The sequence below is a fragment of the Epithele typhae genome (assembly GCF_022376455.1).
Source record: "Epithele typhae strain CBS 203.58 chromosome Unknown BXZ73scaffold_5, whole genome shotgun sequence".
Lineage (NCBI taxonomy): Eukaryota > Fungi > Basidiomycota > Agaricomycetes > Polyporales > Epitheliaceae > Epithele > Epithele typhae.
Window position 1 is genome coordinate 768,396 of NW_025954196.1, and position 24,418 is coordinate 792,813.

The following is a 24,418-nucleotide window of genomic DNA, read 5'->3' on the forward strand; positions in this document are numbered from 1 at the left end:
ATAAGTAATCAACGTGATTTTCGGGCTGGAGCTCAAGCACTCACAACTGCTGTAGTGCCCAGACTTGCCGCATTTGAAGCACGCGTCTCCACCGCCCTGGCCGCCGCTAGGGCACGCTGAAGTACAGGGATGAGCATAAGCTCTGCTCCCAATTGGGTAGATCACTCACCACTACTGAAATGTCCTTCTTCTCCGCACTTGTAGCAAGCGGTTGATGACCCCCGCCACCGCCGCCTTCCCGTCGGCCACCACCTCCACCGCCGAAGCTCTTTGCTCTCTTTGATGGTGGCCCTGGAGCATCTTTATTCGGGCAGGCTGTTCGCGTAGTCAGCATCAGATGTACGATCTAAATTACACGATAACTTACCACTTGCCCAGTGACCCTCCTGCCCGCACTCGAAACACCCTCCACTGTTTCCCCCTGACTCAAAGCCGCTTGGTCCAGATACGCTCCTCCGAGGAGGTGCGGGCGCGTCGTTGCCCACCTCGTCGGCGAACACGAAGTAATTACACCCCGCGTTCAGAGAATGGGTTGGACACGACCAGAATTTCCTGCCTTGATTCGCTCCATTCTTGACCTCCTTGAGCGTCGGAGTCAGACCGCACTGACACCTCCCTGGCGCAGTACCGATACCGTCAACCGCAGGCGTGCCGTAGGACCTCTTTGCTGGGATGGAGGGCGTAGAGGCGGAATGAGCACGAGATGCCGATGCGAATGATGGCCCGTTCGAGGTAGAAGCTGATGTGCCCTCCATCCATAAGAAGAAGTCGCAGCTCTTGTTCTCGCAGGTCCAGAATTTGCGGCCCTTGTTGCCGTTGGTGTCCTTCGTGACGGTACGTTCCACAGCAAGGTTGCCACAAAAGCATTTGGGCGGTGCACCGCCGTTGGGGGGAGGCGGGGCTTGTCGTGCAGGAACGGCTCTTGCAGGAGCAGGAGCTCTGGCGGAGGCAAGTGTAGGAGCCGCGGGTGGAGGGGCTTGCTCCGTCTCGCTCCAGTCTACGAAGGTGAGCTCAATCAAGTGCAATACAGAAAGGGCGCACTAAATTACCCACAATCGTCAGTGTCATCCGCTGCAAGTGCTGCTGGAACTGGAACTGCTGGAGGAGGAGGCGGCGGCGGTTGTGGTCTGCCGTTGGATGTCGGGGCCGCGGCTCCACGCCCTCTACCACGTCTTGTCCCTGTCGCAGCAGACCCTCGCGTCGAGCCGTTTCTGGTTGGTGCTCTGGCTCGTGTAACTGTGCGCGCCCCTCTTCCTCTTCCTCTTCCGCGCCCTCCGCCGCCTCCGCCTCCACCTCCGCCCTCGCCATCATCGTCGTCACTTTCGTGGGCCTCCCCAAGATCTACATCTGGAACAGGCCCCTGACCATTGATACGTTGGCCAACAGCCTGATCTTTCACGTGAGCTTTTTGTGCTAGGTTGACACAGCAGGGACGTACATCAACCAGCTTCTGAAACTCGATCTTGGTCTTCATGAACATCTCCTTGTACTTCTCGATGCTCTCGTCAAGGACTTCGCGCTTAGACTTCAGTCCTCGGCAAATCTCAACCATACGGCGTTCAGTCTAATGGAACATGAGCGATCATACACGATTATACAGTAAGAGGACTTACTTCACGGCGCAACTCCGGTTTGCTCAGACTCTGATCAAATCCAATGGTATCGTAGCCCTCAACGAGGCCAATTCCGAGTGTCGATGGGATGAGGTATTTGGTCTTACCCTGCATCCGCTCTACAACATATCCTCGGTCAACGATGGTCTGTATATGCTGAGCAATGGTTGCATCCGTGCCTAATCGCTGCATTAGTGACGTGCAATGGCGGGGGAGTGATACACAAACCGATCCCATGCTCGTCCATGAGGCCAACCAAATCGGCTTCGGTGAGTAGATTCGGTTTCGAAGTCTTGCCCTCGTCAAGACGGCATTCGGTGGGGACAAATATCTCCCCTTCTTGGAACTGCGGTAACTCCTTGTCCGCCCACTTATCGTACGGAAAGACGTCGAGATAGTTTCGTTCCCTGATGGTCAGGCCTGCGAAGACATGTCAAAGGAGTTGTCAAGGTTGATACTTGATTGCATACCTGTCGAGTAGAACTCTTCTTCGCCATACCTGACGTCAACGGTGGTTTCCCAACCAAGAGCGTCGGTCGAACAACACGCCAAGAAACGTCGTGCAATGTACTCGTATACCCGTTTTTCGTCTCCTACGAGATTGCCGGCATGTGCTGTCGGGTGAATGGGGGGGTGCGCGTGATCGTCGTGCTTGCCTCGGCGAGGGGCGCTGAAGCCGCCGTTTTGCAAGCTATGTCAAGTTGTCGTTAAGCGCTACAGAGGTTGAGCATAAGGAGAGCTCCGAACCCTGCTGCAAATCCTCCCCACGCGGGATCCGCACTCTGCTTGCCAATCAGAGTTATGAAATCGAATTGAGGGTCGTATACGTCAGTCTCCGTGCGAGGATAGGAAAGGAAACCTTGCTGGTAAAGCTTCTCGGCGATCTTCACATAAGTCAGGATTTGTACAAGCACGAAGGTCCTGAAGGCGCTTACATCAAGAGCCTTCTTCGGAGATATTTTGAGAATTCTAGAAGCGGCTTTCTGCAAGTCTACTGTTGTCAGTGGATAGGGCTTGCTAAAAAATAAGCGAGTTGGTGCTGGTTGCAAACGCACAGGCGAGATCACTCACAATTTCTTCTTCTCTTTAGACGTCACTTTCGAGACGCGAGCTGTCGCTGACTCCAGTGCAGCTTCATACAATGCCCACGCGGTCTGAAGATCGAAGATGTGCCCTCTTCGCCATGTGAACTCCGTGTCCACGGGTTCGTCGCCATCGGCAGGTGGCCGTGTCAAGGATAGGTATATATACCAGAACAGCTCAGGCTTGAAGTTCTTGAGCTTGTTGTAACGTGCAACAACGAAGCCTAGCGTAGGGAACTGACAAGGACCTGTCAGGCCAAGAAGTCTGAGGGCGAAATTCACAGACGGCCAGGGAAGTGGCGTGCGTACAAAACGTACCATATGAAACAATGTCTTTCTTCAAAGCCTCGAATTTCCTCTGGAGCTGTAGGGTCTGCAATCGAGTGAATGCCGAGCCGACACGCAAGTCGAGCAGAATGCGAGTCTCGACAGCATTCGACTGTGCCATGTCGAGCGCAACAGGATGTTGTGCGGCGTTGTGGATTTGTCTGGGGTGCTCGTGGTTGGTGACGAGAGAGGGAGGGGGACGGCCACACTTACTGTGCGATAATTGCGCTGAACCTTGCTCTCTGCACGACGATATTAGGGTTTCCATTCTGGCAAATCTTCATGATCTCCGCTCCGATGTTTTCTCCTTCTCGGTCGCAGTCGGTCCATATCATGAGCCTTTGCGCACCTCTTGCTTCCTTCCTTAGATTATCCGCGATGGCTTTAGCGTCGGGTTTGACCTTGGTCTCGATCTCGGCCTCAAAGAGCGCAAATGGGTCGCACGAGGTCCATCTGGAGTACATGGAAGAGAAGTCGTAATCCATAACATGACCAGTGACGGCGGTCACGGTGAAGAAAGCATTGCCATGTGGATATCCAAAGTCGTAGTTCTTGATGTACTTGTTGCCAGTTGGTCTCTACAAGGGAGTAAGCAAATATATATGTCTTACATTTGGAGAGACGTACCGTCCTGAATTCTCCGCCAGAGAGAATCTGCGTGACAGACTTTGAGATGGATGGCTTTTCGGCCACACACAGCACCTTCATTGTGTCGATGAAACGCTTGGAATGGCGCGAATAGTGGGGAGAGCCCCTGAGGCAACCCCGTCTTCAGTTGATGGGCTCCCGATTCAAGTCAAGGCGGGAGGACTGGAGCTGGTTTGTATGCACTGGTGGTTTGCGTTCAGGTGATATATCAATCCGAGCTCGGACGAGGAAGCTGCACACTTTGAATGGGCAGGTAGTGCAGACAGAGACGAGATGAAAGCGAGCAGAGGTAATACGTGAGTAGAAGTTACAACACGAGGAAGGTGGGTGGTGGTGGGGCGCGTTCAAGTTAGCGACGGCGTACGCGACAAGACGCGTCGCGTCGACGCATGTCATGTAGTCATGTGATCCTACAATACAAGCGATATTCCACTCATCGCCGAACAGGATGTCGCTTGCTCACTGCGCTTGCTCGGCGGCAGAGTCGGAAGAATACGCCAGCAAAATGGATTTGATAGTCTCAACAGTGTCGTACACGTCCATGGGGACTGCACCGCTGCGAAGAGTCAAGGTGGATCGAGTTTCGAGTAAGCTAGACGGAAGTACATGGGTACATGCAACCTGATTTCATGCGTTTTGTTTTATCAACTCAGCGGCCCCCTCTGTGCCTGCTATGCGTTCCAGACGCAGCCAGTCGTACTTCGAGTACAACACTTTGCATGTTACGTCCGACGCGTCAACATCGTCATCCAAAAAGGGATAAGACAGGAACTCCGTGTAGAACTGAGGATGGTCAGGGGGAGCGTAAAAAACAAGATTGCGGATTCCTCGAAGTTTGTATCTAAACAACATGGTTAACGGTGTGGGGGGGTCATCTTCATTGAACATACCTCCGGAAGAAATGAAACCGTTCGCTAACGAGCAAGAAGGCTTTCTTCCCAGAGAAGAAAGCTTGGCGTGCCCGAGAGATATCTTGGTTTGATGAGTACCTGTGACCGTCACATCAGTGTGTCGAAAGGGTAAAAAGCATGATCACACTTACTCGGACAGCACAGCGAAGGAATGACCAGCGGTCTTCCGGAAATGATTCTGAACCCGAATGAAGTCGAACGATGATGGTACGAATATGACAGTGTTCGCGCTCTGAACAGCAGACTTCATGATCGCCGGGAGCATCTGTTGTACTGGTAAGCCGGTGAGACAATAACTTGAATGGGCGATAAATTACCTGTGCCGTGAAGTGTTGGAACCTCTTGTCTGGCTCATCCTTTGGATTACTAGAACTAATGTGCACAAAGTTCTGATCGATGCCTTCAGGCACTTGAATAGGAGGCCATTTCCTTTCCCCGCGGACCTTTCCTGCGACATTTTTCAACACCTGATTGTAGAGTGCACGTACTTCTGGTGTATCGTATGCGCTCAGCACAATGCTCTGACGGAGGTATGTCGAGCTAGTAGCAATCTTAATATAGTCTCCGATCGAGTATGGGATAATTTACGCACTGTCCGTCAAGATACCAAGGTTTAATGCGAGAGAAGTCAACGTCATGGGATTCTTTGGGCATTTGGTTCAAGTGGGTGAAGACAAACTATTGCGGTAATTAGAGCACTGGAGGTTCGTAAAGCCCGTCAGGGACCGACCTGAACATGTTCCCAATTTTGCATTGTCAAGGCGTCTGTCTGGTCCATAATGACCATCTCGATGGACGAGAGGAAGTCTCCATTTCTGGACCATAAGTATGAGCGACGAATCACCACGACATATGACGTCCACGCACTGTTCCTTCTCGACGGACATACGAAGTCCCAGAGGACTTGCGACAATCACGTCACATGCGTAGAAGTCCGCAAACAATTTGACGCTGTTTTTCGTCAGTTTCACGCCCAACCTGAAGCTATCGTCGACGTTTCCTTTGAACATCTCGACGTGATCTCGGGGGTACGCCCCGGGCTCCGCGCTGGCCAACTTATCCACTGCACCCGGAGGGAGGCCGTACTCGGTCTGGAACCGCGCATTGTTTTCGATCTGATAGTGCGAGGTCGGGGTGTGGGACGTGAGTGCCGATATCCAGCGCAAGGCGAAGGAGCGGAAAGGGAGGAGAATGAGCACGGAGGGTCGCGTGAAGCCTTGGTCTTGGACGTCCTCAGGTGGCTCGTTGCCGGCTTTGGTCGCGTGCGATATGCGCTCGTTGTTCTTCATGATACGACGGCGCTTTCTAAAGCCACAAGTTTTAGCAGTCGCGTAGAAGCGGGTACGAACGCACCCACTTGGTGATATGGTTGAGTGCATGTAGAGCCAAGGCTTCGCGGACAATGGGTTGAGCTTCCAGCGCCGTCCGAGTGAGATACAAGTCGCGGTACGATGACAGCATATTCAGCACATCATTCTGGAGCTCAACCATTTCTATACGGGTGATTAGACCAAGAGCACAACACGTGTGTTCAAACAAGACGTACCTCGAGGCAGTTTGCTCTGCCTCGCCTCCATGGGCTCCCGAAGTTTTTGTGGAATCTGGGGCGAGCGATTCATTCGGGCGCACAGACCCCAAGGTTCACCACATACCTTGTGCTTCGAACCAGACACACTGGAATGCTCGACACCTTCCGGTACTGACTCAACCACGGCTCCCATTTTTCCGCACTTGTCTCTCCTCGTTGCCCATTCACGTCGGTCGACTGCCTCGCGCGCGCTTTGGGTCAACACGCTTGGAGTCAGGCCGAAGTGTGCTTCATACGGATCCGCGCCCGCTGTTCGTCCGCATTGTGTTAGCATCTACAAGGGTCGAAGTCTACTCCCCCGAGTGAACAGACTCACCATCGTCTTCGTCCACAGGATTCCCCTCTACCTCTTCGCCCTCTACGCCTCCCTCTTCGCCCTGGGCTCCTTTCTCCGCGGTAGTTTCAGACACAGTCGCAGTGCTCTCCGAGTCCGGCGAGAACTGGACCACACGCTTTTTGTTCAGCTTTTCAGCAGGCTTGCTTTCTTCGTAGTACGTCCGCTTGCGCTTGCCAGTTTTGGTGGCCGAAACGTTGAGAAGAGTCAAGAGCCGAGTCGTGGTAGAGCTAGAGTCGTCGATAGCCATAGCGCGAAGGAGAGAGATCATACAATGACCAGTAAACAGCCGGGCAGCCACAATAATTTCATCCGCGCATTTCGATCATGATCACGTGCATAAACAAATAGGCGCCGAATGGCAAAGGTGCACACTTGAGTACAAACATTGTTTCACACATACTATTGGCACGACCCGTAATGAGAAAGACCCTAGTGTTGAAAAATCCGGTCTGGCATTCCTCTCCCTCGTCCGACAAAAACCAAATTCTACTGTACATTGGTAGAGCCTTTCGTTTGAGAAAAGAACGTCGCGATTCTGTGCAGCGAAATCAGTCTCCACACTAGAATACTCCGAGCCCAGTTCATCCGCTGTGAAAAATTGCTACTTTCATGGCATGACATTGGCTTTAGCATGGGTACGAAATCCGACCATTTCACACCGGAAAGTACTAGTCGAGATATTCGTGGTTTAATATCACGGGCGCTTGCATTTCTCAACACTGTCCCGATAGCACGTTCATCTGAGCTGCATGGTCACCACGCTGGGAATCTCACCAAGACCACTAGGTGGTACAAAACTGAAACGCTTTGCTCGCGCGAACGCGAAAAGGGGTCTCAGCTCATTATCATAATAACATGTCCAGACAAGATAATTACAGCGTCGACTTGACAAAAACCATGCGGTACATCCAAGAAGTGCGTGCAGTGTGTATACTATGTTGCCGTGCATCCACCCGGACCAAAAAGGCCGAGATGTGGAGGCGTCTACATGGGCTCGGTCTTGATGTCCCGCCTCCGTGGCCATCTTCCGACGAGTACGTGCGGGTGCGGTTCATGGTTGAAGAGCGAATGGGCTGAGCGCGCACTGGTTCCGAAAAGTGCTCGCGGAGACGACCCTCGACTTGACGATGAACCTGAAGATGTAACGTGGTGAGTGTCCAGAAGGAGGAATCCAAGAAGCACAACACTGACCTCGCCACCAAGACTCCTGAAGATCTGGAACACAGGCCCGACCATTCCAAGCTGGACGATGAGGTACCTAGGCAAGAACGTCAACATACCGCCCTCGCTTTTGAAAACAATACACATACGCGGAAGCGAGGAGCAAGAGGAGCATCGCGAAGTAGATTGGGTTGAAGAGCACGACCATCGCCTCGTTCCAGCCGAGTACGACGAGCACGCCGTACATCCAGTAAGGGATTGGGCCACGCTCGAAACCATGCTGCGCTTCGCCTCAACGTAGTACGCGTCCGCGTCCTTCCGGAACCGGTTAGTGAGGTCGAGTGCCTTCGTCTCGGAGAAGATCGTGAGCGTCACAGGGAAGTCGAAGTCCTCCGAGTTCGTAAGCGGGTCGGGAGCTTCTGAAGGAAGGCTGAACTCAAGTGACGCGTCGAGCGGTTTGATCTTCCAGTACACGGTGATGAGTTCGAGGGTCTAAGAGCGAACGTTAGCTCAAGGCCCTCTGGTGGACCAATGGAAGCATATGGACCAACCTGTTCCTTGCCTTTTTGAACGCGCCATCGATGTCATCATCCGGCTTCCACACACGCGGAGTCCCCGCCTCATCGTAACGGAAGCGCTCCTCGAAGTAGGTGCGCAGGTGGCCCAAAAACACGGCGTCCGCGGTTTGCTCGTCGATCTTCGAGCGGAGCGCGAGCCATGCACGCTTGCGCAGCGACGCAAGCGCGGTCGTGTTTTCTTCTCGGTGCAATCGAAGCTCTTCGCTTTCGTCAGGTATGCCGCTTCTGCCTTTTCGAGGGTTTCACGGAACACCTTCAGCACCTTGTCCCACATGTCAGCCGTAGGTTTGTTCAAGTAGAGCTCGACCGGGTCAGAAATTTGTTTCTTGAAGTTGCGCTGTAGGAAGAGGAATCAGGAATGGGCATTGGGAGCCTCAACTCTGATAACGCACCTCGATGAGGTTGACCATCTTCTTCGTCTCATCTTTCCTGCATTGATCCGCGACCACACGGGCCTCCTCGCGGAGCAGACTGAGCTCCTCTTCGTACGACCAGTCGGTGCCCTCGACGATAGCCTCCTTCGCACCCTCCAAGAAGCGCACCTCGAGGCGGTCGCGTGCTGCGCTGACGACGTCCGCAAAGTTGTAGCCCTCGCCGCGCATGCCGTCAAGCATCTCCTTCTTGTACTGCGCTAGGCAAGCCTTGTGGAGGTTCTTGAGCTGCCCAAGGAAGAGCGGCGAGAGCGTTGAGTCGAGCACACCAACGAGGTCAGCGCGTTTGCGCTTGTAAACGCCTTGGTGGTAGCGCGACGCGTCGCGGTCGTATCGGTCTTTGCGTTATCAGTGCAAGAGCTTGCAGAAATCTCGCATGGTGCGCACCCAGAGCCTGTGTCCTCCATGCACGCATCATCTTGCCCAGTTCGTTAACCACCTTGCCAGACTCGACTGGTCGCCGCTGAGGCTTGACCTGCTCGTTGAACTCTGTAAGAGCAGCACTCGAGATCTCGTCGCAACGGAACTGCGCAAGGAGCTCGCGCTGGGTCGGAAGATCGAGATCCTTGTTGGTTTGCACTTGTTCCTATGAGAAGCACAATTCAGTCTCCGACACATGTCCCCGGCACGCGTATACTCACCCAAATGCCCTCCATGTAAAACGCGACGCCATCAGCCGGAATGCGCTTGTGGTAGGAGGGAGAAAAGAGGAAGTCGTTTCTCGACTTGTCAAGGAATCGCTTCCTCAGCTCTCCGATCTCGGTCTCGAACTTGTCAGCGGCAAGGATCTTGTGGGGGAGTGCGGCGAAGGAGAGGTCGAAATAGTCCGACAACTGTTTGTCCTTCAACTCCGCGGGTTTCGATAGCGTCTCCCAGATCTTCTGCATGTCCGCCGTCAATGTCGCCCGAAGGTTCTCCAACGGTGTAGCACCAATGAAGTCACGGATGACGAACAACAACAGTGTGCGCTGATTGCGACTGTGCGCATGCGTGAGCTGAGGTGTCGGATGTCTTCAGTGAGAGCACGTACCTGTCAGGGGTCTTTTTCCCAAATAACCCGAGATTAACCTCGAAAACAGTCTTCAAGAGTCCCATGTTGGCTCCCTGGTAGAGACCAACTTGGTGCTCCCATATGTTTACAATGAGAACCTCCGATGAGGCCAGGGAGAAGAGCGCAGACTTGCGCTCGAAATCCTACGAACCCGCTTGAGTTCTGAGTGGGGTTCACGGACGCTGACAGACGCACCTGATCCTCTCCGCGTTCGCGTCCATCTGTTCCTTCCACATCCATAACCAACACGTTCATCCCTTTCCCCTTACACATCCAGATACCTGTGAGGGGCTATGAGCATCTGGAACTTCCACTGTACATTTTCACACCCCAGGATCCCAGCCCACATCGTCCTCACTGCGCGCGTCGTCTAATACGCATACATGTCAGGATCCTGGCGGCGTCATATGAACTGACTGCAGGCGTGCACCCAACCGCGTGCCTTAAAGCAATCAAGCGCCGTCTTCAAGCGCAAGACCTCCTCGCCGTCTCGCGCACACCCTCCGAACGACTGAGAACCGAGTGCGCGGTCCACACAGGTGGAAGGGCCCAGGATGACGACTCAAGTACTCACCCTTCGTTGTTTGCTGTCGTCGTGTCTCATCCATGACGTCAAAGTTTGTGCCAAACAGTCGGTTGAGCAGGGTACCTGCGTGGAGGAGTATGGGTACATCGGACGCTCAGCATTATAGGAAAGAACACGCACTTTTCCGGTAGACTGAGAGCCGAAGACGGCGACGAGGTTGTAGTCGAAGCCCGCGCTCTGGAGGCCCCACTGCTCGATCTGCTTGTCGAGGTCCTGGCTATTGACATTGACCCCAGCCTGCGCTCAGTATCACCATAACTTGACCATTGACGGTATACCCACTTGAACTCCTTGTCGTCGTTGATAATCTGCGTCCGCTCCGTACTCGCATCTGTGCCGGACGCGGATCCATTCACGTAGTGACCGTTGGGGGCCGCGGAAGACATCGCGGAAAGAATTCTGGCGTGGGCCGGGCGTGAATGAGTGAAGGCGGGTTCAAGGGACTGAGCGATATGTGTAGGGATGGTCGAAGGGGCCGTGCAGCAAGCACGGTGTTGCGAGAGGTGCTGGGCCGGGCTGCTCAAGGCGCAAGCTCTGTTATGGGCCACGCACGTGATGGGAGTGCTGGCACCGGCGACTGCCGCGTGGCCCAAAGCGGATCCCAGTTAACGCCGTCGTCGAGTCCGACATTGCTTCCTCCATCTCCGCGACGGCGCAGAAAAAGGGCGCCGCTGCGCTGTACATATGCCCTTCGCTGGACCGCTGCTTTCGCGTTCCAGGTTATCTCCGATGATACACGCTCGCTCCTGGTGAAATTCGCACGACACGTCTCCGATGGGCACCTCTCCCGCACTGCAAGCACGCCTGTTAGCGACATCTGCACGATGCAGTCGCGCGGGGTCGACGCGGCCTCGAGCCGCTCACAGCAGCAGTAGCAGCAACTGCCCGCACAGATTGATCTTCTCGAGCGCTATCGTGGTCTTGTGGCTCTCGGCCGCGTTCGCGAAGATGAAGAGCAGATACGCGTGATTATGCAGGCGAGTACCAGTGCCGATCTCGGTCAGGCAGTCCACTGACGCATATACCCTATAGTTAAGGCGGCTGCACAAAGAATTAAATGGATACTCCCCACCTGCAGTTCTTGCTCGTCACCTCAATCTAAAGCATGGGCCCTGGTGGAAAACGGAAGATGACACGACGCAGCCACCCTCAAACACACTGAGGGAACTCATACCAGTTAGAACACACGCAGAAGAGATAGAGTCCTGACGACACCGAAGGCAATTAGTTCCAACCTCCCATATATACCACGGACTAATTCCTATCTGCAGGGCCTCCTTATCACTGGCCCGCCAGGGTCTGGAAAGAGCTTCCTCACCGACCTCTGGTTCTCCACCCTTCCGACACCGTACAAAGCCCGCAAGCACTACAATGAACTCGTGCTCGAGATCTATCGCGCCGTGTGGGAAGAGACGCGTCGCCGGATGACAGCCCTGCACGCCGCCCCTGGCCTGGCGAAGGCCGCGATTCCTCCACGGCGACGGTCCCGCACCCGCGAAGTGGAACAAGCTCGTCCGCGCGCACTGGCGGCGTCTCGTCCAGTCCGGCTCACTCCCCATTCGTTGGGCTCGCCGCTCCGACAGTGGTCACATCGGTGCATGAGCCGAGCATCGCGTACGCTGTCGCACGACGACTCGTGCTCCGGCACTGGCTGCTCGTGCTCGACGAGGTCCAGCTGCTCGACGTCTCGAGCGCGACGCTCCTCGCCGACGTCCTCTCCTGGTTCTGGCGCATGGGTGGCGTTGTCGTCGGCAGCTCGAACCGGGTCCCCGACGACCTCTACCGAAACGGCGTCCAGCGCGAGCGCCTCGAACCATTCGTCGAGGCGCTCAAGGCCCGCTGTCCCGTCATCGTCATGCGGGCAGAACGCGACTGGCGCGTGGTGCGCGGCGGTCGGGGCGGCGCACCTGGTTCACGTTCGCGCAACGGCGCGAGTTCGGCGCAGCGCTCGCGGACCTCATGCGCGAAGGGGATGAGCACGTCGGCACTTCGGATCGCGGTCACGGCATGTCTACCCCCGCATTTGTAGGCGGCGCGGTCGACGTGCAAGTCTTCGGACGCCGCATCCGAGTGCCGTGGGCAGCGAACGGCTGCTGTCGGTTCACCTTCGCCGAGCTCTGCGACGAGGTTCGCTGGCTTCCCTCTCTCCTGTCACGCCTACTGACCGCGTCCGACCCGTTGCAGTCCCTCGGCCCTGCGACTACATCACCTCGCCGCGCGCTTCCACCCTCGTCCTCACCGATGTACCCGTCCTGCACCTCTCTGCGAAGAACCAGGCGCGGCGCTTCATCTCGCTCATCGACGCGCTCTACGAGGCGCGCTGCCGCATCGTCGTCCTCGCCGAGGCCGCGCCCGAAGACCTCTCTTCCCGACGGCGCAGAGCGGGGAGAATGCGCGACGGCGTCGACGTGATGATGGCAGAGGCCGTCGCGGAGACGCAAGACGTCTACCGTCCGAACGTGTCTTCGTACGATGCGCCGAACATGGCCGAGGAGCCCCGTGCGCCCACGAGCGCGCTCGCGCTTGACACGCTCTCCATCTTCTCTGGTGCGCCCTACTGCTCTCCTCTCGCCCGTACGCGCACCTGATCCGATCTTCAGGGAAAGACGAGCAATTTGCGTTCAAGCGCGCGCTCTCGCGCCTACTGGAGATGACGAGTGAGGAGTACGCCCGCGACGAGACTTGGGCGCCCCTGCCCGCCGCCCTGCGCAAGTGGGAGCGCACCAGCGCGCCGGCGATCGCACCCGCATCCGCCTCAGCCGCAGCGTCACCTCCATCCTCACCACCCTCGACGTCACGGCCGCTCTCGTCGCCGTCGTCCCCGCCTCCTTCTTTGCTAGCCCTTCCTCAGGGCGACGACTCCGACTTCGGCGAAGAAGCGTCTGTGCATGGCCACACTCATGCGCCTCCCAACGCCAGCGCCCCTTCGTCGCATACCGCCGACCGCCCGCCGGCGCCCCAGCTGAGCGCAGACCACGTGTGGGGTGTACGTGAAGACTGGGGGCCCCGCGCACGCACTTGGGGCCGTGGTGCTGCCGCTTACGACCGTGGAGCACAACAGACAGAAGAGGATCGGGAGGACGGCAGCGGGCGCTCGCGCGGTGCAAGGTAGCACCATCGGCCACAGTCGCTAGCGTTTGGTACACGCCCGTGTCGTCGTCGCACGAAGGTCGATGTAGCATCGCACACATATGTCGATGGGGTCCCCGCGAGCAATTGCGCCGAAATCTCGACGAGATCCCTTCCGTCGAGCGCTTCTGTACCGCGGCGAGGGCCTAGACCGCCGCGGCCCCTCGATCCAATCAAACTTTTCTCACCCGCGCAGGCTCTCGCAGTCCGAGACCTTGGAAGAGGTCCATCACCCGTCGCGCGCGGTCTGGACCGCGGGCCCCTGGGTGCGATTGGCTCACAAGCTTTTAGGCTTGCCGCTACTGAGGCCCTCGCTGGGTCCGAAAGCCGACCTGCCAGCGACGTGCGCCGGAATTCGACGGGCCTAGGCCTGGCCGTCCGGTGTCCAAAAGCCGCACGACTGGACCCAGATTGGGGTGCAGGCTGTGGGTGCTGGGCCTACCGCAGTTGCGTACATGGCGATCGCGGCGGCTGTGCCAGCTGTCCGCCCGTTCTTTCTTACTTGCCGCATCGAGCGGTGGGCGTCGTCCCCGGGCTTCGCCATGCCTCCCGCCGACGTGCGGAGCCTGGCGTCCCGCTCGCTGGCGTATGGTCCCCGTTCCGCGCGGGCACCTATGCGCGCGCGCAGGGGCCTCACAAACCGGACGTGCGTACAACCCCGCTCGCGCGCACGGACGCGAGAGCAGGGTTTGACGTGCCGCACCCACGGTCACAAACCCCAGCGAAGGTTCGAGAGACCCAGGTGGCGCCTGCCCGGCCGCGCACATACTCACTAAGACTGAGTAAGTACTGTAGTGCACCGGCTCGACCCGACGCTAGCGCGAGCTAACGCGTGTGCGGCTCAACGCTCTTGCACGCGCACTAAGAGCTGCAGTCCTGCAGTCCATGCACGCGCGCTGCGAGCCGCGGCCCCTCTTCCCGTGTGTGCACGAACCAACCAGGCGGCGACGGCGGCGGGGCGGTAGTGCTGCCCGACGCACTCGCCCACGCACTTGCGGGCCTTCGGGACATCGCGTGTGCGGCGTGACGAGCATGCTACTTACGGTCGACGGCCTCGCCCGCCGCGGACGAATTCAGCGAAACGCGTGCCTGTCCCCACGGACGGCGGGGCTGCCAGCTGGCCCTGGTCTGCCCTGGTCCGCCCCTGCCACGTCCGCGAGCCGCGGGCCTCGAGGCGATCCCACTCAGACAGCGCGAGGACGGCTGAGGACGGGCGGACGGACTTACGTTGCGCGGGTGCGAGTCCGCGCCGCGTCCGTGCGCCGTCGTGCGTCACGCGCGCCCGGGAACGTAAGGGGCCACGGGACGGCCGCGCGGGCTTTTACGGGCTTCTTGCTATGTATTAGGTGGGTGCCCGGCCGTACGGGGGTGCGGGGATACGGCGTGCCGGTCGCGAGAGGCGACGACGGGTACGTGGTACAACAACAACACGAGGTGCTTGCACGGGAGAGGATGGAAACAGGATTGAGGGTTCGCCGGAATTGTGCTTGCGGAGGGAGGCGTCGCGCTACGACTTTCGACAGCGCGGCGATCTAGAGCATGTGGGACATAAACGAGCATGTATTTGAGTGTTTACAATGTGCGGGTGCAAGTGACGACAACTGCAGCGAGTCGACGCGGAACGGGGAGGTAGTGGCACAGGTCTGGTATCTGAGGGTGGGGGCAGAGAGAAACGACTATCACGAACGGGCAAGGGCGATCGAAAACGCGGTGAGGCCCCTGCGGCGCCCACGCGGAAGAGACGGATATATAAGGCAAGCAGAACAAGAACATCACCACGCGCCGCCCAAAGCAGACTGCGCGGGACGCAGTGAACGAGAGCGTTGACCGAGCGGCGAGGGCCTCTTGCGATCGCGTGTGCGCAGCAAGCACAGGGCCGCCTTTCTCCGCGGCCCGGGCAGCTGATCCTCCGCTCCCCACGCGCGATCCTCGTATTCCAAACACGGGCGGCGACAACGCCTTGGCCGCTGCTGCGCGGGCGGGCGAGAGAGAGGAACAGCCACCGCAGCCTCGCCTTGCCAAACCAGACGATTTTGTGGCCAGCGTTTCCGAGCGCCCGTGGCCCCATGACGCGCCACAGCCGGGTGCGTCTTGCCCGATGTGGGCCATGGACGGAGGAGCAGGTGCGAAAAGGGCAGGGACAGATCGCACCATCACCGCCCGCTCCCATTTCCGATCCCGCCCACTGGACAAGTGCTGGTGGAGCTGGGGCCTGAGCAGGACACGCTCAGCAGCAGTACTGGCCGCATGTTCCCCCGGTTGGCTTCAGGGTCACCGCAGGAACCCCCCCGTTGTCGCTTCTTTGTGGTCCGTTTCGGGACTGCTTTGTTCTTGATGCGGAGAGACTTGCGGGAGCAACCCACCGGCTTTGAAGGAGACACAGCGGAGCAACAGTGATACAGAGCAGGTGCGAGCGGTACGTACAGTGCGGTGCCGGACAGGACAACTGAGGACGCGGTCTGGGGATCCGGGACGACGAGCGGTATACATGGAGGACGGGACGAGGGCCCAGGGCAGAGGCGGTGGCGAACCGCGAGGCAGCAGGCGATGGTCCGGTCCGTGCGCCAGAGCAGTGGACGGGGAATGTGCGGGGGGAGCGGTGCTTGCGACGATAGACGGCTGGTACGGTGCGTGTGCGGGATGATGGCGAGAGGCTGGCGGAAGCGATAGTGATGGATGGATACGATGAGGTGTATGCGATATCGTGGTTAGCGTGGTTGTAAGTCATTAGGCCGCACCGTGCGGCGGCTGTATCATCGTGGTGGGGAATATGCGCCGTGACGAGTTAATTAGTGGCTATCCGCCTCGTCCCGCCCCCATAGTCGAGCGCGGGCGCGCGACCGGCTTCACGTCATGGGGACGGCCCTGCGGGGGACGATCACTTGGAGGTGTTCTCCGTCGAACTCGGCTCGGACCTGGGTGAGGATGGCGTCGTATCCAAACGATATCCGCTGCTCGAAGTGGCCTGGGTTCCCCATCGGCCGTCAGCTTTCCGAGGTCCGTTCCGCAGCGCGAGAGGCACTCACCCCCGTTGGGCTCCCACGAGTCGGCGACGACATGCAGAATTCGCCTCTTGCGCGATGAAACCGTGCTGATGGACGCGCGCAAGTGGAGCATCAGGGTCTGCGGTCACACGTGACAGGAACGTGCACTTACATCGCGTCCCGCCTGAAACCTGGTAAGCGGACCACGAGTCGGTATTCCGTCGGACGCGTGTCCACCGCGACATAGCTGTCTTGTGGCGGCGGTGCGTGCGCGAGGAACGGCTCGTAAGGTGCTGCCGGTCCGCGCGCTTGGCTCAGCGGTGGTGGCGGCGGGGTGAGCACCGTTGGCGGCGCAGGCGGGGGATAAGGGCGCTCCGCGGATGTGGGGTGGTGGGGGGAGAGGGCGGAGGCCGAATAGGCGCGGTGGACGATGCGGTTCGCGACGAGTGACATGAACTCCTCATGTTCCATCTCCGACACCAGCGATGGCGACCGCCGCGCAGCCCACCCCGACGATGACGGCACCAATGACGTCGACGCCTGATGACTCCCAACGCTCGGCCGGCTCGACGATGGCCGTGTTGGCGCTGCCGACACCATCTCCACATCCTCCTGGATTGGTCCGCCCGCGAGCGCAGGCAGCGTGTGCAACGGTGTGTCGGCCGGGAGCGGTAGACTTGCTGTCGACCCCCGGTCTGGCACTCCGGGCGGTCGCATCGGCCGGGGTGAGATGATAGCCCGCGACGCGTCGGGCGACGAGAACGGGCGCGTGAAGAGCGGCAGCGCTGTCGACGATGACGACGACGACGCTAACCGCGGCGACTGGGGACGGGGGTGCTGTACGCCACGAGAGGAGTGGAAGAGCGTACTGGACGGACCCGAGTCCGACATGTCCATGTAGTCCGCGACCGACGCCCTTGACGCTTTTGGATCGCCGCCCATCGACGTGGGGGGCGACGACGAAGTCGACGGTGTGCTGTCGGAGGACGAGCTGGCGGCGGTCTCGCCGTAGGCCTGTCGTGACGAATCTGGCCACGAGTCCGATGCGAGACAGGTGAGGCGGGTGGGCGAGTTGGAGTCGATGCCGGGGCCTTGTGAGTGGGATGTGGAGGAGGATGGTGTGGGGTAGGAGGGTTCGCGGTGGGGCATGTATGGCAGAGGGATTTCTCTAGGCGAGTCGAAGGAAGCGTGGCGTTTAGAGTATGACGACGCCCGGCGAGGGGCGGTCGGGCGGGCGGCGGCGGCGGAGGCGGAGGCGGAGGCGAGAGGAGAGTAGGGGAGGGGAGAAGCGGCGAAAGCGGGGGAAGGAGCTGGGAAGTAGAGAATTATTGGATCAGTGACGGAGATCATATGAGCGCAACATGGCCACCCTCTCGGCAAATATGCATGCGCGACGCCTCACCCACGGTGCCTCTTGCCGGTCACCCGACGGACGAGGGACCGGCGACTGGAGTGATAAGAACACCAAAGTCAAAGCCAAAAGGTAATATTCCAGCCACACTTGCCCGCTGTGCTCATCCTTCTCCTCCCGTCCCCCGTTGCTGACCGCTCCGCTCGCTCAGCATCTAGAGTTTGCTCTCCACTGACGCGCCACGCAGCCCTGCAGTCGTCATCGTGGCGGATCAGGCGGTGCCTCGAGAGCCCCGACGGAACACAGGTATTCCCGTCTGACGTGATCCCCTTCACGGGCACAAACGCAGACCAACAGGGGAAACGCGAGACCTCAGACAAGAGGCACCGTCGGAGACCGTCCAGGAAAGCAGGCGCGAACCAGGGCGCGGGGAATCGGGGTGGGAATGCTCACCTGGGCTGTCCCTGCCCGCACTGCGCCATTCTGGGTGATGCTCGCGCTCGAGCATGGCCACCGACCGCTCGTTCCGTGTGGCTGTCTGATCGAGAGCGCGGTTGGGTGCTGGCGGGGATGACGTGGGCGGGAAGTGTACCTTGCTGGGTGCCTTGGGCTGCACGAGCGGCGGGTGAGACCGACCCTGATCTTGCAATGATAGTCGCCCGAGAGGGTAGGCGAGGATTTCAGAGTCCGACGAGGATGTGGCGGACTCTTCGCTGGTGAGCGAAGGCACGGAGGAGGAAGAGGAGGAGGAGGAGGAAAGATCCGAGGAGGCCGATGGGCGGGAGGACTGCGGTCGCGGTGCAGCGGGGGGCTCGGTTGGAGACTTTGGGGAAGGGGATGGTGGTTGTTCGCGAAGAACGGGCATGGCGGCAGGACCTGCGCGGGATAGAAAGGCAGGAGGATTGTGGGGCGTTTTGGCGTGTTATACTCGTCCAAATGTGCCTTGGGGCCGGGGGACAGCTCTCTCGCCTCCGTTCGCTCCAGCCCTCCCTCAGCGCTGCCCTTGGGCGTCTCCCGCCCACTGCGCCCACCGACGTCATGCTGTGCCCAGTCGCCCGCCGCCGCACCTTCCTGTCGGGCTGCCAGAAGCCATTCAACACAACAACAATCATGTCTCTCCGTAGCGGCTTCCACAGGCATTTATTTGTGGTCTCTGTGGCACCGTCGGCGGGCCAGGGCTGCCATGCGATTGCATCTTTTCCTCGAACCACGAGAAGACGCGCCCTTGGAGTCCGAGCCACTTCGCGCCCCCGCTGTCCACGGGAGCCCGCGCCTGTCCTCTACTTCACCCGTCCAGCCGCAAATATGGTCCGAGTGGGGCGTACGGCAGCGCCCTCGACGGAGAGAAGTGTGCAGTATCAGGAAGAGCCCCGCAACAGGGGGCCGTTCCTACAGTCGGCGTAGTCGGGACATCGAAGCCGCAGCACGGACGTCGAAAGGAGAACGTATGGGCTGTGGACTGGACATGCATCACCCAGGCTCCGCGGGGAATTAATTTCCCTGTCAAAGTGATGCGCAGAAGTTCGGTGCGGAGCAACACCCCGAGTCCCGGCCGGACACGGAAGTGAAAGCGGGGGTGACTCCGTACGTGGTCGGGCCTTGCGTGAGGCAAATTGACCAGCCCGGTCAGCAGCCTGCCATGCGTTTTGACGACAGGCTCTTGTGAAATGAATACCTCGCATTAACTGCTGTTCCCGACATTACCGTAATGCGGCGTCGAGTATCAGACTCGAGGAGAATCATCACGTGGTTATCGGAGTGTGACGTCATGCCCCAATCGCTGAGACAATCCTCGGTTTCCAGGTACATGATGCTGGGCTCATTCTTTTGCCCTTGCTCCCCCTTGGTCTTCTGGATTTCGTTTGAATGCGTACAACGACTTCTCGACTTTTCCCCGCAAGGTGTGGCCGCCCCCCAAATATGTTTTCCCAGCTCCAAATGAGAAGATAAAGTGCCACCCGCAGCGAATTTCCATATCTACACACATCCCTTCCATCAGCTCTTCCCCTATTGTAAGCCACGCATCTCCGTCGTGTCCGAGCACGGCACCCCCCGTGAAACCGGGGTCCAAACCGCTACCAGGTCCGCCATCGAGCGGGAGCGGGCGCGCGGCCGGGCGGGGAGCGCGTGAACCGCTCTTCCCCATCGCCGCATTGTCCTCGTGTGCGCGCATCGGGGACAGGCTCGGGCACCGCCGCACACCGCTGATGCTGTTCGTCAGTGCGCGAAGCCGCCGCGCCACCCTCGGGATCCGCGCGTTGCCGGATCGCCCGCGCGCTAGGCCTTGGCGGGAAAGGCTCAGTCTTCTCCAGCCGCACGAGAGCGGAATTCCTAGGCATTCTGGAAGAGGTGGGGCGTTGTGTTGGAAGCGAGCGGCAGATGCCTGCGATAGGCATGCGCACACCCAGCTAGCCACTGCATGGGCGGTCATCGGGGCGAACGCGTGACGGTTCCTTCCGACCGAGTGCCAGTGCTTTCTGGGCAGGACGGATGCGCCTTGCGTATCATGCCTTTGCGAGAATGACAAGGGATTACGAGGAGAGTGTAGGAGGGCGGAGGGCGGGCAGTGGTCCGGACCGATCATCGAGGCGGCGACGATTATGGCTACATATCGACCGGATATCTCCGTCAAGTTCTTGCCATGCACCTGGCAGTATAGCACTCAGCTGGATTCATTTTTAGGTGCACGATTATCCTGGTCCCGAGGAGATACGGAAGGAGCTGGTGCGTCGGCGCGGGAGGAAAGACCAGGAAAATTACGACCAACTCTTCCACATCTCTACCACCTTCCCGTCCGCGCCGAAGGACGTCGTTCGGGACCTTCGCAGCTGACCCAGAGAATCCGACTGTTATCGGTGCGTCGGGCCTGCTGGAACTGATGTGGTGACGGGCACGAGGCAGCCTAGCTACGTTACCAGTCGAAATTAACTCGTACAGCGTAAGTACCCATTCGTCGAAATGCGGCCGCGGTGGGGTACCTTTGTTCTTCTGGCCATCATCGTGCGGAATTGTAGCAGCCCCTGATGCTTATCGTGCTGTCAACTCATCAGCTCCTCTGCGTCTCCAGGAATGCACCACATCCACCTGGAGTATGTACCTCAACATCATCAGCGGTCATCGAGAACTGGGGAACGATTCACCTGAGACGCTACTAACCCCGTGTCCGTGGTTGTGGTGTGTTGGAGACGTCTGGCGCATTGAGTATACCACTTTGCGGCCAGTGTTGACCACCAGGAAACTGAGTGTCCAGGCCATTGCCATCTGGGCCCGCGCCGCGCCGCGCCGGGTAACTAGGGCGATGCGGAAAACTCCTCGGATCTTTGAGGTCCTCAGTCCTTCACGTGCACGAAGGCGAATGCCAGACTTGTATCCTTACCGATTGCTGGCGTACGTGCTGTGCCGCACTTCTATCTCTCCGAGCTCGCTGGATGCGAACGGAAATGCGCATCTGTACTAGTACAACGTCGTCGGTGGGGCGAGGAGGGGGTAGCGGCGTTGAAGGTGTTGAGGCCGGCGGGAGATCACGGGTTGGCTGGTGGAGAAAGTGTGCTGCTGGCGAGACGAGCGGGCTCGTGCGGAGGTGGGTCGCATATGTCGTGGCTGTGGCATAGCTGTGGCAGAAATTGGGCTTGGCGCGTCGGCAAGTTGGCGTTGAGGTGGGCGCTTGCAGCCACCACCGAGCTCTTCTCCGCCAACCATCGACGACAATGAACCCTTCTCCCCGCGATCGAAACACACGCCGCGCGCGCTCTCGACCCCGCGCGTGACCGATTCACGGTCTAGACATTCCCAGCGCACAAACACCCCGCACGAGCGTAGCTTGCCATGTGACTTCTGTCTAAGTACTTCACTGTGGGCGCGGACCGGCTGTGGTCCCAGCCGTGGGACGTGTGCAAGTGAGCAAACTGAATCGAGCTGCTGCTGACAGGTCCTTAGGTAGGGCAAGCCAAGAGGAAGCCGCGCCGACGATGCTCGCCTCCAGCTGGGCTCGATCGCGGTTGGCGCCTCTGGACGTCCACCGACCAGCAGTCGAGGATGGGTGCCAGCCCCCGCCGTACATAGTCCTTCCCTCAGCACGCCCGCCTCGTTTCTTCTATCGCCCCCACGCCCTCTCTCCCCGCCTTCTGGTATCGCTCCTTTTGCCAGCCTCTCCGCGAGTCTCCGCGACTCCTCTCGTCTGCTCTCCTCCCTGCCTTTCGGGCTACCTGTGTCGTTTTTTCTGTCGGGATGGGTCGCTTGCACCAGTTCGACCTCCGCGCCGCGACCTCCGCCCTCTCTCTCTTTGCCTCGGCGTACGCAGCCGCCACACCTGGTCAGCCTGGCACCAGTAATGCTCCCCTCGGCTCCTTCAAGATCGTCGGAGACAGCATCGTCAGCGCTCAGCAGGCATGTCCCTCGCACCACCACTTTGCCGCCTCGACGTCTAATGCCCGCTTTCCCCAGCTGTTCCTCGGCACCCTTGACAAGGTTTACATCGTTGACAAGGTTGAAGACAACCCCACCAAGATCAACGGTCATCCCGCATGGGCTGCTGGTATGCATATATGCCGTTCGATCACCCCTGCTCTACTCACTGGCTTCCTCGCAGAGTACTCCATCAGCACCAACGATGGTCGTCCGATGGACGCTATCACCAACACGTTCTGTGCTGGCGGCACCGTCCTCGGTAACGGCACTTGGATCAACGTTGGAGGCAACCAGGCGGTCACCGCTGGAGGCGTCCAAGCCGACTCTCAGACTGGCGGCGGCCTGTACGATGACCCGGACGGCGGCCATTCGTACGTCCAATTTTGTCTTCTCTTTCAAGCTGGCTAACCTCCACCCCAGGATCCGGTAAATGAGTCCGCTCGCCTTATGCTCGTGCGCTGTGATTGTGACAGCATACATTTGGTGTGTAGGTTGATCGACCCCTGCGACGACGGGAGCTGCGAATGGACCACGACCACTCCGATGACAACCAGGAGGTGGTACCCAACCCTGTAAGTCCGTACGGGGCGTGGAGGCATGCGGTGCTAATACAGCGTTCCTACAGTGAGACGCTCGAGGACGGGTCTGCGATCATAGTAAGCCTTTCATTACAGGTGTGGACTTTCATTCAACTGACGCATGCTTTGAAGCTGGGAGGTTGCGACAACGGAGGGTACGTCAACGATCGATCCCAGGACAACCCGACCTGGGAGATCTTCCCTCCGGACGGCAAAGGCATCATCAACTCCCCACTTCTCGCAACCACCCTCCCTGCCAACCTCTACCCCCTGGCGTGGTCTCTCCCATCCGGGAAAATCTTCCTCCAGTCCAACTGGAAGACGTCGCTCCTCGACTGGAAGACTCAGAAAGAGATCCCGCTCGACGACATGCCCGACGCCGTCCGTGTTTACCCCGCCAGCGGTGCCACCGCCATGCTCCCGCTGACCAAGGACAACAACTACACGGCCACTCTCCTTTTCTGCGGAGGCTCTGACATTCAGCCGGACCACTGGACGCCCAAGGCCTGGGAAATCGTAGATTACCCCGCTTCCACTTCATGCGTCCGCATCACCCCCGATCTGTCCCGCTCGTACGTCCAGGACGACCCGCTCCCAGAGGGCCGCTCGATGGGCCAGTTCATCAACCTCCCGAACGGCAAGCTCCTGATGCTCAACGGCGCGGAGACCGGCACTGCGGGCTACGGTACTCAGGCCTGGACAATCCAGGAGTCGTACGCCAACAAGCCCGTCCTCATGCCCATCATCTACGACCCCAGCGCAGCCCAGGGCTCGCGCTGGTCGCGCGACGGTCTCTCCGCCTCCACGATTCCGCGCATGTACCACTCCAGCGCCACACTCCTGCCCGACGGTGAGTCTTCTTCTCATCTACCACCTCTTGTACTAATAGCGTCTGCAATGCGCATAGGTTCCGTGTTAGTGGCTGGATCCAACCCTCACGCGGACTACGCAGTCGACAAGGTCACCTTCCCCACCGAGTACCGTGTCGAGTACTTCTACCCGTCGTACTACAATGAGCGCCGGCCCGAGCCTGCTGGTCTTCCCTCGACGCTTTCATACGGTGGGCCGTACTTCAACGTCAGGTTGAGCGAGAAAGACCTCTTCCACGACAAGGGCAGCGTTAAGAGCGCCAAGGTCGTCGTCATCCGGACCGGGTTCTCGACTCATGGGATGGTACGTGCTATTCTCCTTGCGTCATGGGATGCCGCTGAACAAGGGACACCAGAACATGGGGCAGCGCATGATCGAGCTCGACTCGACGTACACCGGTCAGCCTGACGGTAGCGCGACGCTTCACGTCTCCCAGATGCCGCCCAACGCGGCGGCGTACCCTCCCGGCCCTGCTCGTACGTCTCCTTCCACCCCTGGCTGATCTTGTAGTCTTCTGAGCGACCCCTTCCCACAGTCCTCTTCGTCGTTGTCAACGGAGTTCCCTCCGTCGGCGTCCAGGTCATGATCGGAAATGGCAAGATTGGCGCTCATGCAATGAACCCTGTCGCTGAGCTCCCGAGCTCTGAGACACTCACGAGCTCTGAGGAAAACACGACGGGGGAGAAGCAGTCGCAGGGATCTAACTCGGCCGCTGCCTCCGTCTCACCGTCGCTCTCCGCGGTCGCCGGAGCGTCTATTGCGTTACTCCTCTCGCTGCTGTGAGTC

General features: G+C 59.0%; 6 protein-coding genes across 6 annotated transcripts; 2 read left to right on the forward strand and 4 right to left on the reverse strand.

Moving 5' to 3' along the window:
* Positions 1–302: 302 nt before the first annotated feature.
* BXZ73DRAFT_41031 (DNA topoisomerase) lies at positions 303–3,730 on the reverse strand (the record flags this gene model as incomplete). Its single annotated transcript, XM_048018689.1, has 12 exons — positions 303–997; positions 1,054–1,387; positions 1,439–1,564; positions 1,614–1,792; positions 1,842–2,033; positions 2,084–2,304; positions 2,361–2,497; positions 2,549–2,630; positions 2,685–2,943; positions 3,014–3,183; positions 3,236–3,600; positions 3,650–3,730. 12 exons carry the CDS (start codon positions 3,728–3,730, stop codon positions 303–305), a joined length of 2,841 nt encoding a protein of 946 aa, XP_047881634.1.
* A 567-nt stretch (positions 3,731–4,297) lies between these two features.
* On the reverse strand, positions 4,298–6,753 carry BXZ73DRAFT_40911 (digestive organ expansion factor; the record flags this gene model as incomplete). Its single annotated transcript, XM_048018667.1, has 11 exons — positions 4,298–4,511; positions 4,561–4,659; positions 4,713–4,846; positions 4,899–5,121; positions 5,174–5,259; positions 5,312–5,396; positions 5,449–5,886; positions 5,939–6,074; positions 6,128–6,182; positions 6,234–6,418; positions 6,486–6,753. The coding sequence occupies 11 exons, from the start codon at positions 6,751–6,753 to the stop codon at positions 4,298–4,300; spliced, it is 1,923 nt and encodes a 640-aa protein (XP_047881635.1).
* Positions 6,754–7,242: 489 nt separating this feature from the next.
* Positions 7,243–10,699, reverse strand: BXZ73DRAFT_87978 (root hair defective 3 GTP-binding protein; the record flags this gene model as incomplete). The annotated part of the gene is made up of 15 exons (XM_048024789.1): positions 7,243–7,316; positions 7,495–7,639; positions 7,698–7,764; positions 7,817–7,935; positions 7,965–8,159; positions 8,215–8,423; positions 8,492–8,582; positions 8,638–9,014; positions 9,064–9,262; positions 9,318–9,654; positions 9,707–9,870; positions 9,923–10,008; positions 10,302–10,376; positions 10,430–10,530; positions 10,596–10,699. The coding sequence occupies 15 exons, from the start codon at positions 10,697–10,699 to the stop codon at positions 7,243–7,245; spliced, it is 2,343 nt and encodes a 780-aa protein (XP_047881636.1).
* Positions 10,700–11,137: 438 nt separating this feature from the next.
* BXZ73DRAFT_87979 (AFG1-like ATPase-domain-containing protein) lies at positions 11,138–13,425 on the forward strand (the record flags this gene model as incomplete). Its single annotated transcript, XM_048024790.1, has 8 exons — positions 11,138–11,152; positions 11,192–11,290; positions 11,346–11,515; positions 11,542–11,895; positions 11,922–12,195; positions 12,249–12,408; positions 12,498–12,860; positions 12,914–13,425. The coding sequence occupies 8 exons, from the start codon at positions 11,138–11,140 to the stop codon at positions 13,423–13,425; spliced, it is 1,947 nt and encodes a 648-aa protein (XP_047881637.1).
* A 2,863-nt stretch (positions 13,426–16,288) lies between these two features.
* Positions 16,289–18,642, reverse strand: BXZ73DRAFT_74646 (uncharacterized protein; the record flags this gene model as incomplete). The annotated part of the gene is made up of 4 exons (XM_048022066.1): positions 16,289–16,407; positions 16,469–16,533; positions 16,599–17,736; positions 18,231–18,642. The coding sequence occupies 4 exons, from the start codon at positions 18,640–18,642 to the stop codon at positions 16,289–16,291; spliced, it is 1,734 nt and encodes a 577-aa protein (XP_047881638.1).
* A 3,362-nt stretch (positions 18,643–22,004) lies between these two features.
* Positions 22,005–24,415, forward strand: BXZ73DRAFT_41142 (DUF1929-domain-containing protein; the record flags this gene model as incomplete). Its single annotated transcript, XM_048018714.1, has 8 exons — positions 22,005–22,311; positions 22,366–22,555; positions 22,658–22,756; positions 22,810–22,840; positions 22,895–23,612; positions 23,670–23,935; positions 23,988–24,108; positions 24,168–24,415. The coding sequence occupies 8 exons, from the start codon at positions 22,005–22,007 to the stop codon at positions 24,413–24,415; spliced, it is 1,980 nt and encodes a 659-aa protein (XP_047881639.1).
* Positions 24,416–24,418: the final 3 nt, after the last annotated feature.